This window comes from Oncorhynchus mykiss, chromosome 10, assembly GCF_057628025.1.
Source record: "Oncorhynchus mykiss isolate SJ-2025 chromosome 10, ASM5762802v1, whole genome shotgun sequence".
NCBI classification, from domain to species: domain Eukaryota; kingdom Metazoa; phylum Chordata; class Actinopteri; order Salmoniformes; family Salmonidae; genus Oncorhynchus; species Oncorhynchus mykiss.
In genome coordinates, this window is record NC_143031.1 from 20,437,501 (window position 1) to 20,450,072 (window position 12,572).

Below are 12,572 nucleotides of genomic sequence, written 5' to 3' on the forward strand. Positions count from 1 at the left end.
AAATATATAATTTATTTGCGGATAAATCCCAAATTCCCCACTGCAGATGTCCAGGCAGGAAAGGTCGGATGTGTTGCTAAATCACTAACAATAATCTGGTTTGTGGATTTGCCGCAAAGAAGCAATACATGTATCCTGTGTTAAATTTTTCCGTCTTGTGTAGTACGCATATTTCTCCAACGGCGTTATTTGATTCCCTTCAGATCCGCGGCCTTTCGAATTAAGCCGCTAGGATTAGAGCTACTGCCCGTCTTTTTCTATTCGAAACATTGTAAGATGTGTTCAATCAGAAAAAGTGGCAAAGTGGCAAAATGAAATGAAAAAAGGCAGGATGTGGAGAAAATACTGGTGGTTGTTGTTGTTGTTTGTGATTTGTGTACTTAGTGATTGTGTCAGATAGGAGGATAGACAGATGTGTGAATGATAGACATGGTTGACTAAGAAGACAGTTCTCGGGCCGTTTCCATCAAGCGACTCAGTATGGTTTTCTTTTTATTATCAGTTTTGCCTTTTAGATAATATTACATGGACAGGAGGGACCTGATCCTAGATCAGCACTCCTGCTCTGAGATACTTGATACATACAGCCCCTGGCTTTTCTGGCTCTGACATACTGTAGCTGATCTTGTATGTACACTACATGTATGTCCCTTTGGGAACAATTCATCTTTAGTACAATACATTTGGATATGGGCTCGCCTCAGGCTCACACTCACTCACTGTAGTGTGTGAAGTTGACAGTGCTGAATAAGGTGGAAAGAGAACAAAACACAGATACTGTCTACTGTTGTCTACCGTTTGTCCACAGTTTTATTAGGAGCTTAGATGACTGTCCAGTCGAAATGTTAACTACTTCCGCTATTTCCCTTCCTTCTTTCCTTCTCTCCCGCCGCCCACACGCAGAAAGCGGAAATCGCTGTGGCCCCATTGACAATCACGCTGGTCCGGGAGGAGGTGATCGACTTCTCCAAGCCCTTCATGTCGCTGGGCATCTCCATCATGATCAAGAAGCCCCAGAAGTCCAAACCTGGGGTGTTCTCCTTCCTGGACCCGCTGGCCTACGAGATCTGGATGTGCATTGTGTTCGCCTACATCGGCGTAAGCGTGGTGCTCTTCCTGGTCAGCCGTTTCAGCCCGTACGAGTGGCACACCGAGGAGCCCGAAGAGGGTACCGACGGTCCGCCCAGCGACCAGCCCCCCAACGAGTTTGGCATCTTCAACTCCCTCTGGTTCTCCCTGGGTGCCTTCATGCAGCAGGGATGTGACATCTCCCCGAGGTGAGAGATAGATGCATTACTACTAAGACTGCATGATATACTACAGTACACACATACTACTACAGTACACACGTACTACTACAGCAATATATTCTGAAATATTATACCTTGGCCAGCTGAGAGATAAATATGTCACTACTACTACTCCATTACACACATAGTACTACTACATTACACACATAGTACTACATTACACACATAGTACTACATTACACACACAGTATGACATTACACACATAGTACTAGACTATATCCAAACATCTCTTAGGTTAGCGATATATACACATAAATTAAACACATAGTACTACATTACATCCAAATGTCCCCACAATGTCCCTTTCTTTATTGTGTTGAGTATTAAAGGCTGGTTGCCATTGATAACAGCTGCCTCGGGATTCTATGGCTCATACAGTATACATGTTTCATTCGCTGGCTAACTATGAGTCTCTTCACTGTCTGTTGCAGAACAACCATAGTTATGCCACTCTGTAGAATTTACATTTGCACCATAGTTTTTTTGTCTCCTTAGTATTCATGCCAAAATTGTCGCTTTATATCACAAATGTGAAAATAGCTACAGTGGCAAGAAAATGTATGTGAACCCTTTGGAATTACCTGGACTTCTACATACATTGGTCATACAATTTGATCTGATCTTCATCTAAGTCAAAACAATAGACAAACACAGTCTGCTTTAACTAATAACACACAAACAGTTATACGTGTTCATTTCTTTATTGAACACACTGTGTAAACATTCACAGTGCAGGGTGGAAAAAGTATGTGAACCCTTGGTTTTAATAACTGGTTGACCCTACGTTTGACAGCCAAACTTTTTCTGTAGTTGAGGAGCAGACCTGCACAACGGTCAGGAGGAATTTTGGACCATTCCTCTTTACAAAACTGTTTCAGTTCAGCAATATTCTTGGGATGCCTGGTGTGAATCATTCTCTTGAGGTCATGCCACAGCATCTCAATCGGGTTGAGGTCAGGACTCTGACTACTCCACTCCAGAAGGCGTGTTTTCTTCTGTTGAAGCCATTCTGTTGTTGATTTACTTCTGTGTTTTGGGTCGTTGTCCTGTTGCATCACTCAACTTATTTTGAGCTTCAATTCAAAGATAGCCTTACATTCTCCTGCAAAATGTCTTGATAAACTTGGGATTTTTTTACCATCAGTGATAGCAAGCTGTCCAGGGCCTGAGGCAGCAAAGCAGCCCCAAACCATGATGCTCCCTCCACCATACTTTACACTTGGGATGAGGTTTTGATGTTGGTGTGCTGTGCCTTTTTTTCTCCACACATAGTGTGTTCCTTCCTTCCAAACAACTCAACTTTAGTTTCATCTGTCCACAGAATATTTTGCCAGTAGCGCTGTGGAACATCCAGATGCTCTTTTGCGAACTTCAGTTGTGCAGCAATGTTTTTTTTTGGACAGCAGTGGCTTCTTCCATGGTGTCCTCCCATAAACACCATTCTTGTTTAGTGTTTTACGTATCGTAGACTCGTCAACAGAGATGTTAGCGTGTTCCAGAGATTTCTTTAATTAAGTCCTTAGCTGACACTCTAAGATTCTTCTTAACCTCATTGAGCATTCTGCGTTGTGCTCTTGCAGTTATCTTTGCAGGACAGCCACGCCTACCACTCCTAGGGAGAGTAGCATCATTGCTGAACTTTCTCCATTTATAGATAATTTGTCTTACCATGGACTGATGAATATCAAGGCTTTTAGAGATACTTTTGTGACCCTATATAAACACTCACAAAATTTGAGTTTGCTATTCACAAGAAGCATTGCCTGATGTGAACCATGCCTCGAACAAAAGAGATCTCAGAAGACTCAAGATTAAGAATTGTTGACTTGCATAAAGCTGGAAAGGGCAGGGCAGCTCTAACCAACATCTCTAATCTCGTCTCAATTATTGTACTCCAGGTTAGCTGACTCCTGACTCCAATTAGCTTTTGGAGAAGTCATTAGCCTAGGGGTTCACATACTTTTTCCAACCTACACTGTGAATGTTTAAATTATGTATTCAATATATACAAGAAAAATACATTAATTTGTGTGTTATTAGTTTAAACAGACTGGGTTTGACTGTTGATGTGACTTAGATGAAGACCAGATCTAATTTTATGACCAATTTATGCAGAAATCCAGATAATTCCAAAGGGTTCACATACTTTTTCTGGCCACTGTAAATATCATTGGCCTGTAGTTTGTAATAAGAATGTCTCGTCTCTGCTTCCAGTTTCTAGTTTAGCCACTGTCTGCTGTGCTTTGGTGTGTACGTGTGTGTGTTTGTGTGTTTGTGCGTGCATTGTGATCTGTCTGTTTAGAAAGAAATTGGACTGCTGTCCCATTGTCTCTGATGTGTTTCATACACTGTAGTTCTGCGTTCAACAGGCATGAGAGGTCAAAGGGTATATCATCAATTACTTACTATTACCTACCTCTCGTCCGATCATGAACCACCAAAAAATATTCAGTAACCAGCCAGTGTTGGGTGTCATTGCTTCCGGGTCAAGCTTCCTGTCTGAGACACACCTTTCTGCCCACTCACAGAGCATCTGCCTGCTGTTCTGTAGTCGTGATGAAGATCTTTAGGATTTGTGTAGTTATATTCATAGCAATTTCATGACAGACCTGGGTCAAATTTCCTAGATAATATCCTGTGTCAAATACTTAAACGTATTTGAGGTGTGCTTGGTCTAGTTTGGAGTTTGCACTTTTGGGACTATATTTGCTCTATGATACAGAGAACACTAAATCAAGCACAGTTGAATATTTAAAATGACTTGAGGGACGTATTTGACATACCTTCAAATAGGTCCCAGGTCAGCTTTATGATCCTTAGAGTTATTTTAAACTCAGCGATATGAAGTTAGCATTACAACAGCAGTTATGGTGACTTCCGCAAAACACACAACGACAGCTGAAAGCAAAAGGTTGATCTCCCCTGCATTATCTTTACTGCTGCTCGTGGTCACGTCATATCGCTGAGTTTAAGTTTAAGCTCTTGTAGTCTTTAATGGTTCCTATGGATATCTTCAGTTCCTCTAAGATTTAAGATTAAGAATGGTGTAAAATGGAGAGGGACCAAAACCAGCCTGTATTTTTCAGCCCTCCTACACAGGACCAGAGCAGAGGCATACACAAGATGGAGAACACTAAGGTACATTAGACAAGAGCACCGTCGAAATGATAGCGCCCGTTACGTAGCATCCTATAACGTTCTATAGCACCTCTATCTTGAGGGAGCTATAGTGGGCCTATGATTTTGACTTAAGTCCACTTCATTTTAAGTCGTCCACTTAAGTTAACTTATTTCCCATGAGAAGGGATCCTCATCCACAACATACTGTATATAATTCTGGTAACGTTCCTAAAAGTTTTCCAGAAATCCCCGTTTGGGATTCTCGCAATCAAGAGGGAATACGCAGGACAAGTAATAATCCAAATGGGAATCCTCCATCTGCGATTTCTGGAAAACATGGGAATTTCTGGGAATTTTTCTGGAATTTTATTACTGCTACAGTTTAGTCGTTTAGTCAGTGTTTACTATTGAAACTCTACATTTCGTCTACATGTTGTCCTTATGTCTCTCCACAGTGTGGCCAGACTACTGTGTCTGTCTGTCTGTCTGTCCCACACCTATCACAGATAAAGTTGCAGTAATCCCACAGGCCCTGTCCCAATCTGTCACCAAAAGTTCACTACGGAGGGGGTCGACTGAAGTTTACCCTGACAAGGGGACATGCAAATCCCCTCCACCGAGGGATTAGGGGACTTTGGGAGTGTGGAGAAAATGAGGGAATGCCAAGGGCACAGTTTTAGTGTTTAGGACTATGGCACACCACTCATCTGCAGTGATAAGGAAAGGAAGCTTGCGTACGTGCGAGGCATATACAGAGCCTTCAGAAAACATTCACACCAATTGACTTTTTCCACATTTTGTTATGTTACAGCCTGCATTTCAAATGGATTAAATATATATTTTGTGTCACTGGCCAACACACAACACCCCATAATGTTAAAGTGGAATTATGTTTTCAAATTCTTTACAGATTCATTAAAAATGAAAATCTGAAATGTCTTGAGTCAATAAGTATTCAACCCCTTTGTTATGGCAAGCCTAAATAAGTTCAGCAGTTAAAATGAGCTTAACAAACATTGCATATCCCTTTGAGCATGGTGAAGGGAATCTACCAAGCTAACACGTGGAATTGTTTTTAGATGTTCATAGAATTTAGCTATTTGATTTTGAATTTTAGTACCCCTTTAGGTATAAAAAAATATATATTGAAAAATGTTTTGATCAAATATTGAAGTTGACCTTAAATACTATAGCCGATTGAAACACATCGAATAACACATTAAAAAATGGAAAAATAAGAGAGTAAAAGAATGTAAGGTTTTGAAGCTTGGGAAATATATACTGTATATATTTTTTGGACACATATGTAACCCCGTATTTTTGTATTGGTTACCTTCAGATGAGACCCGTGACACTTGTGGGGGTCGTGGAGCAAAACCGAGAACAGTGAGATTTTAGGCTAAACCGTACATACATTTTCGTGAGAAGACCGATTTTTGGGATGTTTCCTGGTCTGATAAACAGCATTGTAGCTCTGCCACTTTTCACCTTCAGATGTGGAAAGGCGACATACTGTAGGCAGATGTGGAAGGGCGACATACTGTAGGCAGATGTGGAAAGGCGACATACTGTAGGCAGATGTGGAAGGGCGACATACTGTAGGCAGATGTGGAAGGGCGACATACTGTAGGCAGATGTGGAAGGGCGACATACTGTAGGCAGATGTGGAAGGGCGACATACTGTAGGCAGATGTGGAAGGGCGACATACTGTAGGCAGATGTGGAAGGGCGACATACTGTAGGCAGATGTGGAAGGGCGACATACTGTAGGCAGATGTGGAAGGGCGACATACTGTAGGCAGATGTGGAAGGGCGACATACTGTAGGCAGATGTGGAAGGGCGACATACTGTAGGCAGATGTGGAAAGGCGACATACTGTAGGCAGATGTGGAAGGGCGACATACTGTAGGCAGATGTGGAAGGGCGACATACTGTAGGCAGATGTGGAAGGGCGACATACTGTAGGCAGATGTGGAAGGGCGACATACTGTAGGCAGATGTGGAAGGGCGACATACTGTAGGCAGATGTGGTGGATTAAGACATAGCCCATTCAAACAAAACATATCTCTAGCTTAAATTGACGGATTTTGATTAGGATTTTTAATTATGTTCATTAGAATGAAGCATTGTTGCTTCAATAGACTTAAGGATTTTAATTACACTTTGCATGGTGTATGAATAAACCCAGTCGCTACAAAGACACAGGCTTCTTTCCTAACTCAGTTGCCGGAGAGGAAGGAAACCGCTCAGGTATTTCACCATGAGGCCAATGGTGACTTTAAAACAGATACAAAGTTTAATGGCTGTGATAGGAGAAAACTGAGGATAGATCAACAATGTTATAGTGTTGTTGATCTAAATGGCAGTGAAAAGAAGGAAACATATACAGAATTTTTTTTTTCAAAACATGCATCCTGTTTGCAACAAGGCACTAAAGTAAAACTGCAAAAATGTGGCAAAGAATTTCACTTTATGTCCTGAATACAAAGCTTTATGTTTAGGAAGAATCCAACACAACACATCACTGAGTACCACTCTTCACATTTTTGAAGTATGTTGGTGGCTGCATCATGTTATGCATATGCTTGTCATCGGCAAGGACTAGGGAGTTTGTTAGGATAAAAAAAAAACGTAATAGAGCTAAGTACAGGCAAAATCCTAGAGGAAAACCCTAGGCTTGGTTTTTGCTCTGACATGCACCGTCAACTATGGGACCTTATATAGACAGGTGTGTGCCTTTCCAAATAATGTCCAATCAATTGAGTTTACCACAGGTGGACTACAATCTAGTTGTAGAAACATTTCAAGGATGATCAATGGAAACAGGATGCACCTGAGCTCAATGTCAAGTCTCACATCGAAGGGTTTGAATGTTTATGTAAATAAGGTATTTCTGTTTCTATTTCGAATACATTTGCAAACATTTCTAAAAAACGTTTTTCGCTTTGTCATTGTAGGGTGTAGATTGATGAGGAAAAAATGTATTTAATCCATTTTAGAATAAGGCTGTAACGTAACAAAATGTGGGAATACTTTCCGAGTGTATTGCACTTTTCATGTTGCCTACTTTGGCCAGCTAATAGCCTAACCATCGATCAAGCAATATGGACTAAATGATCAAATCCTCTTGCTGCAGGATTATTTTGCTGTGACAATATATGTCAAAATAAGATCCTACATATGTACACAATCCAATGGGAGATGAAGACCCAGTGGTGAGATGATTGACAGGTCTAAAGGTTATCCGCTACTGATGTTCCATCCTTTACTTTAATGAAGGTTAATCCTGATCCTCAGATACCCACACAGGGAGAGAGAGAGAGCGAAAGAGAGAGGGAAAGACATACAAACACACGTTTCCCCAAGGCACCCCATAATAATTAAGGCAGTAACTAATATCCCTGTGTGCTTGTCTCTGGCAGTAACGCCAGATCTCCATGGCAACGGGAGGGAGAGAGGAGAGTGTGTGTGATTGAAGTGGTGACATGGGAGCACCCTAATTGAGAACAAATCCCAGTTTAGTGTAACAAATGGCAGCCTATTCCCTGTGTAGTTCTGTATAGTGTATACTGTATAGTTCTGTATCGCTTTGTATAGTGTATATTGAGTCATATGGTCCCTGGTCCAAAGTAGTGCCCTATATGGGGGATAGGATGCCATTTGCCACGCATGACACTGTTTTTGACTCAGGATACTAGACAGATAATACTACATAATTTAGACTATCATAATAATATTCAGACATATTTTTGGATGCCATTAAAGCAACCAAACATTCTAGCGTAGCTAATATGTTGCCATGTCAACTTTTAACTAGATATAAAAAATAATGCAATTTTTATTTTGTTGGAGGGGGGGGGGGGGGGGGGGGGGGGGGGGGGGGTTGCAAGTGTGGTACCTTCTGTAACAAATGTTCTTGTAAGTTTTGGCGGCTTTTTTTGTCCCAAAAATATTCAGCCAGGTACTGTAAGTCATTACATTTTACAACAACCTGACTCAACCTTGACCTGTGTTGGCTATGCTGCCTTACTCTAGTCTGGTCTAATTGAGCAGGTGCGATAAGTTTGGCCTGTTTGGTCAGTGCTGATTGCTTCGGTCTGCCCTACCATTTATATGAATATCATTTTGGCTTGAGAGAGTGTGAGAGAGTGTGAATTTGTACAGGCTCATGTAGGGTCAAATAGATTTCCAGGATTTTCAGGTGTTTTCACTCTTCATCAGGGTAGCAATGGAGAGATGGAGGGAGGGAAGTGGGGAGAGGAGGAGAGGGAGAGGGGAATAGCATGAATAACTAAAGCAATAGTGGCTAGCCTGGGGGCGTATCATGCTGGGAACGGACAACACCTCGTCATTTATTTAGGCTCTTCTCAAGGTCAACCTTATGTGGCTCTCCTCTCTTTCTCTCTCTCACTCTCTCTCTTTCTCTCTCTCTAGATATATATATATCTCTTCCCTCTCTCTCCTAATTTACTCTTTATACAGTATATCTCTGCTATTATGTAATATTGTACATCAGATGCTGTGATCCTGATTACCTGTCCACAAACACACTCATGCAGACATCAAATAATGAAAGTATGTGCATGGTGAGTCACACACACACACATCTCTCTGTGGCTAACACCGGAGACGTCCCATCATCTCATTCACTTGGCTGAGAGAGATGTTGCAGTGACAGTTTTGTAGGAATTCAAGTGTGTGTGTCTCTAATAGTGTGTGTGTGCATGGTCAGTGGGGGGGCTGGGGCATTTTGACCCTTAGCAAAACTAGAACCTCTATACCTCCATACAGTATGTATGTTTCAGCAACAGGCTTGTGTGTGTGTGTGTGTACAGTATGTGTGGGTATGTGTCACCACTTCAATATGTAGGTTGCGCTGGGTCTCTGGTGTAGCATGATGGACACGTCTGGGCTCCACAGGCTCCACTGCTAATCGTTTGTCTGTGTGAGGCTGAACCAACCTGATTACAGTGAGGCAGGCCGCTCGGACTGGCCAAAGCAGCAGCAGCCAGCAGCAGCTAGTCTATCTCTGCTTCACTGAGTGACTCAATACACTGGGATACATTGGACAAGTCCCCACTCGAGTCCCCACTCCAAAGGCAGTTAGGGCTGCATCTGAAATGGTATCCAATTCCATAGTGCAATACTTTTGACCAGGGCCCGCAGATACTCATGCATGCACACACACAATCGCAGACACAATCACATTCCCCATTGACGTTCCCAGTCTCGTCTCCCCTTGTAACACGGCTGTCTCGCTCCCGTCACCCATGTAACATGCTAAACCCAGGGTCAGACTATACCATTCCCCATCCCATAGGGGCAACCGTATGGCAGCGATGATCCCTCCCCAGATAACAACCTCCTCCTCCCCCCCTTCCTTCCCCCAGTTGGCCATGGACCATCAGGGTATGCCAATCTGTCAACATGGATGAAAGTCACTAGAGTCACCTCGGATCAACACAGACTGGAAAGAGGGAGCCCCCTGGCTAACTGTCTGTCCTTAGTCACAGCTGCTGGCTACTCGAAAGGGTGAGAGAGAGAGAGAGAGAGAGAGAGAGAGAGAGAGAGAGAGAGAGAGAGAGAGAGAGAGAGAGAGAGAGAGAGAGAGAGAGAGAGAGAGAGAGAGAGAGAGAGAGAGAGAGAGAGAGAGAGAGAGAGAGAGAGAGAGAGAGAGAGAGAGAGAGAGAGAGAGAGAGAGAGAGAGAGAGAGAGAGAGAGAGAGAGAGAGAGAGAGAGAGAGAGAGAGAGAGAGAGAGAGAGAGAGAGAGAGAGAGAGAGAGAGAGAGAGAGAGAGAGAGAGAGAGAGAGAGAGTAATCTGTACTCAAATCCAGAGTTAAAAGAGGGCATAGTAATGTATTCTACAGCATAGCATTTAGTGTACATGCTTTGCTGCTGCGGCTCTTGTTTGGTGAGATCTTTGCTATATGTTGGGCACAAGCACAGCCCCAATGTGACACAGGGTGTGTGTGTGGGTGTGTGTGTGTGTGTGTGTGAGAGAGAGGTTGGTGGCATGTTCTAGGGACAAGACTAGAGGGGACACAGTGTGCAATAAGGGGAACGGGTCGGTGATGTGGAATATTTTCAGAAAGTCCCTTCTTACACCCTTTTCACATTACTGAGCAGAGCTGTACTGCACTGGCCTGGGTGCACATCTACCATAGTCACTGTGTGCTGGAAAGAAAGGGCCATGAGAAAAGAAAAAATGAAATAACCTTGCCAGTTCAGCAGTGTACGGTTTGGGTCGGTTCAGGTCTGCACGGTAATGTGAATCATGAAAAGGCTTGTTTCAGGTCGGCATCGACTTGTGAAATGGTGTGAAATGCTGAGTTTGACAAAACAACAGGAACTGAAGGGGTTTTCATAGAGCTTCTCTCTATGTTTGGTTTGTACCGAAGGTGGAGAGAGAACATTGTTTGTTAACTCCAATGCACCATTATGTTTGACTCTCCTCACAACCTTCCCCCCGCTCGCTTGAGAGTCGGCTTATCTGTCTCCCTTGAGCCAACAAACAAGACAAAAACAGAGCTGAACGGAGGGAGCGCTGTGTGACGTCGTCGGTCGCTCTCCAAAGCACTGCCAGCTCTTTTCATCTCACCAATAAACATTGAAAGAAAGAAAGAAAGAAAGAAAGAAAGAAAGAGATTGACACCGAAGCGCAGTGGGTTTTAATGAGCCACTTTGCCTTAAGGTGGATCTGAATATGGGCTGGATGGTGTTGTGAAGTCAGTGTGCTCTTAGAGCTCCCCCCTGTGGTAGGTTGGCAGAATAGCACTCTGTTCCCAAATTACCTATTGGCACAAGTTATTATTATTGGGGGGGGGGGTTTATTTGTTGAGAAAGGATAGTGAAGGGGAGACAGGAAAAGTAGGTGAGATTGCGAGTCAGAAGGGCAGTAGACCGGATTTGAACCCATTCCGACTTTCAGATGTATTCAGGCCACTTCACTTTTTCCACAGTTTGTTACGTTACAGCCTTATTCTAAAATCGAGTTAAAAAAAATGTTCCCTCATAAATCTACACACAATACTCCATAATGACAAACTAAAGAGTTTTTTTTTTTTTATCCAAAGAAATATCACATTTACATAAGTATTCAGACCCTTTACTCAGTACTTTGTTGAAGCACCTTTGGCAGCAATTACAGCCTTGAGTCTTCTAGGCTAAAAGCTTGACACACCTGTATTTGGGGAGTTTCTCTGATTCTTCTCTGCAGATCCTCTCAAGCTCTGTCAGGTTGGATGTGCTCTGGAGCAGGTACTTAGCTCCGTTCATCTTTCCCTCAATCCATTCATCTTACCCTCAAGCCTGACTAGTCTCCCACTCCTTGCCGCTGAAAAACATCCCCACAGCTGGCCTTCTAGGCAGAGATGCAAAGAAAAAGACGTATCTCAGACTGGCCAATAAAAAGAAAAGTTTAAGATGGGCAAAAGAACACAGACACTGAACAGAGGAACTCTGCTTAGAAGGCCAGCATCCCGAGTCGCCTCTTCACTGTTGACGTTGAGACTGGTGTTTTGCGGGTACTATTTAATGAATCTGCCAGTTGAGGACATGTGAGGCGTCTGTTTGTCAAACTAGACATTCTAATGTACTTGTCCTCTTGCTCAGTTGTGCACCGGGGACTCCCACTCCTCTTTCTATTCTGGTTAGAGACAGTTTGCTCTGTTCTGTGAAGGGAGTAGTACACAGCGTTGTATGAGATCTTCAGTTTCTTGGCAATTTCTCACATGGAATAGCCTTCATTTCTCAGAACAAGAATAGACTGACGTGTTTCAGAAGAAAGGTCTTTGTTTCTAGCCATTTTGTGCATGTAATCAAACCCACAAATGCTGATGCTCCAGATACTCAACTAGTCTAAAGGTCAGTTTTATTACTTCTTTAATCAGACAACACTTTTCAGCTGTGCTAACATAATTGCAAAATAGTTTTCTAATGATCAATTATCTTTTTAAATTGATACACTTGGATTAGCTAACACAACGTGCCATTGGAACACAGGAGTGATGATGTTCCATTTAAAATCAGCTGTTTCCAGCTACAATAGTAATTTACAACATTAACAATGTCCACACTGTATTTCTGATCAATTTGATGTTATTTTAATGGGCAAAAAAAAGTGCTTTTCTTTCAAAAAC

The 12,572-nt window shown here is 42.6% G+C and overlaps 1 protein-coding gene across 5 annotated transcripts in view; it reads left to right on the forward strand.

Annotated features, from left to right (window-relative positions):
- Nucleotides 1-12,572, forward strand: part of LOC110534862 (glutamate receptor 4) — a 193,258-nt gene that overhangs the window by 158,965 nt on the left and 21,721 nt on the right. For all 5 annotated transcript variants that reach the window (XR_005053597.2, XM_036989860.2, XM_090186096.1 and 2 more), the window contains exon 11: nt 904-1,277. Coding sequence is in view for 4 of the 5 variants with exons in the window: in XM_036989860.2 (XP_036845755.2) it covers nt 904-1,277 (374 nt within the window). In the remaining variant the exon portion in view is untranslated. The remainder of the gene's footprint in view (nt 1-903; nt 1,278-12,572) is intronic.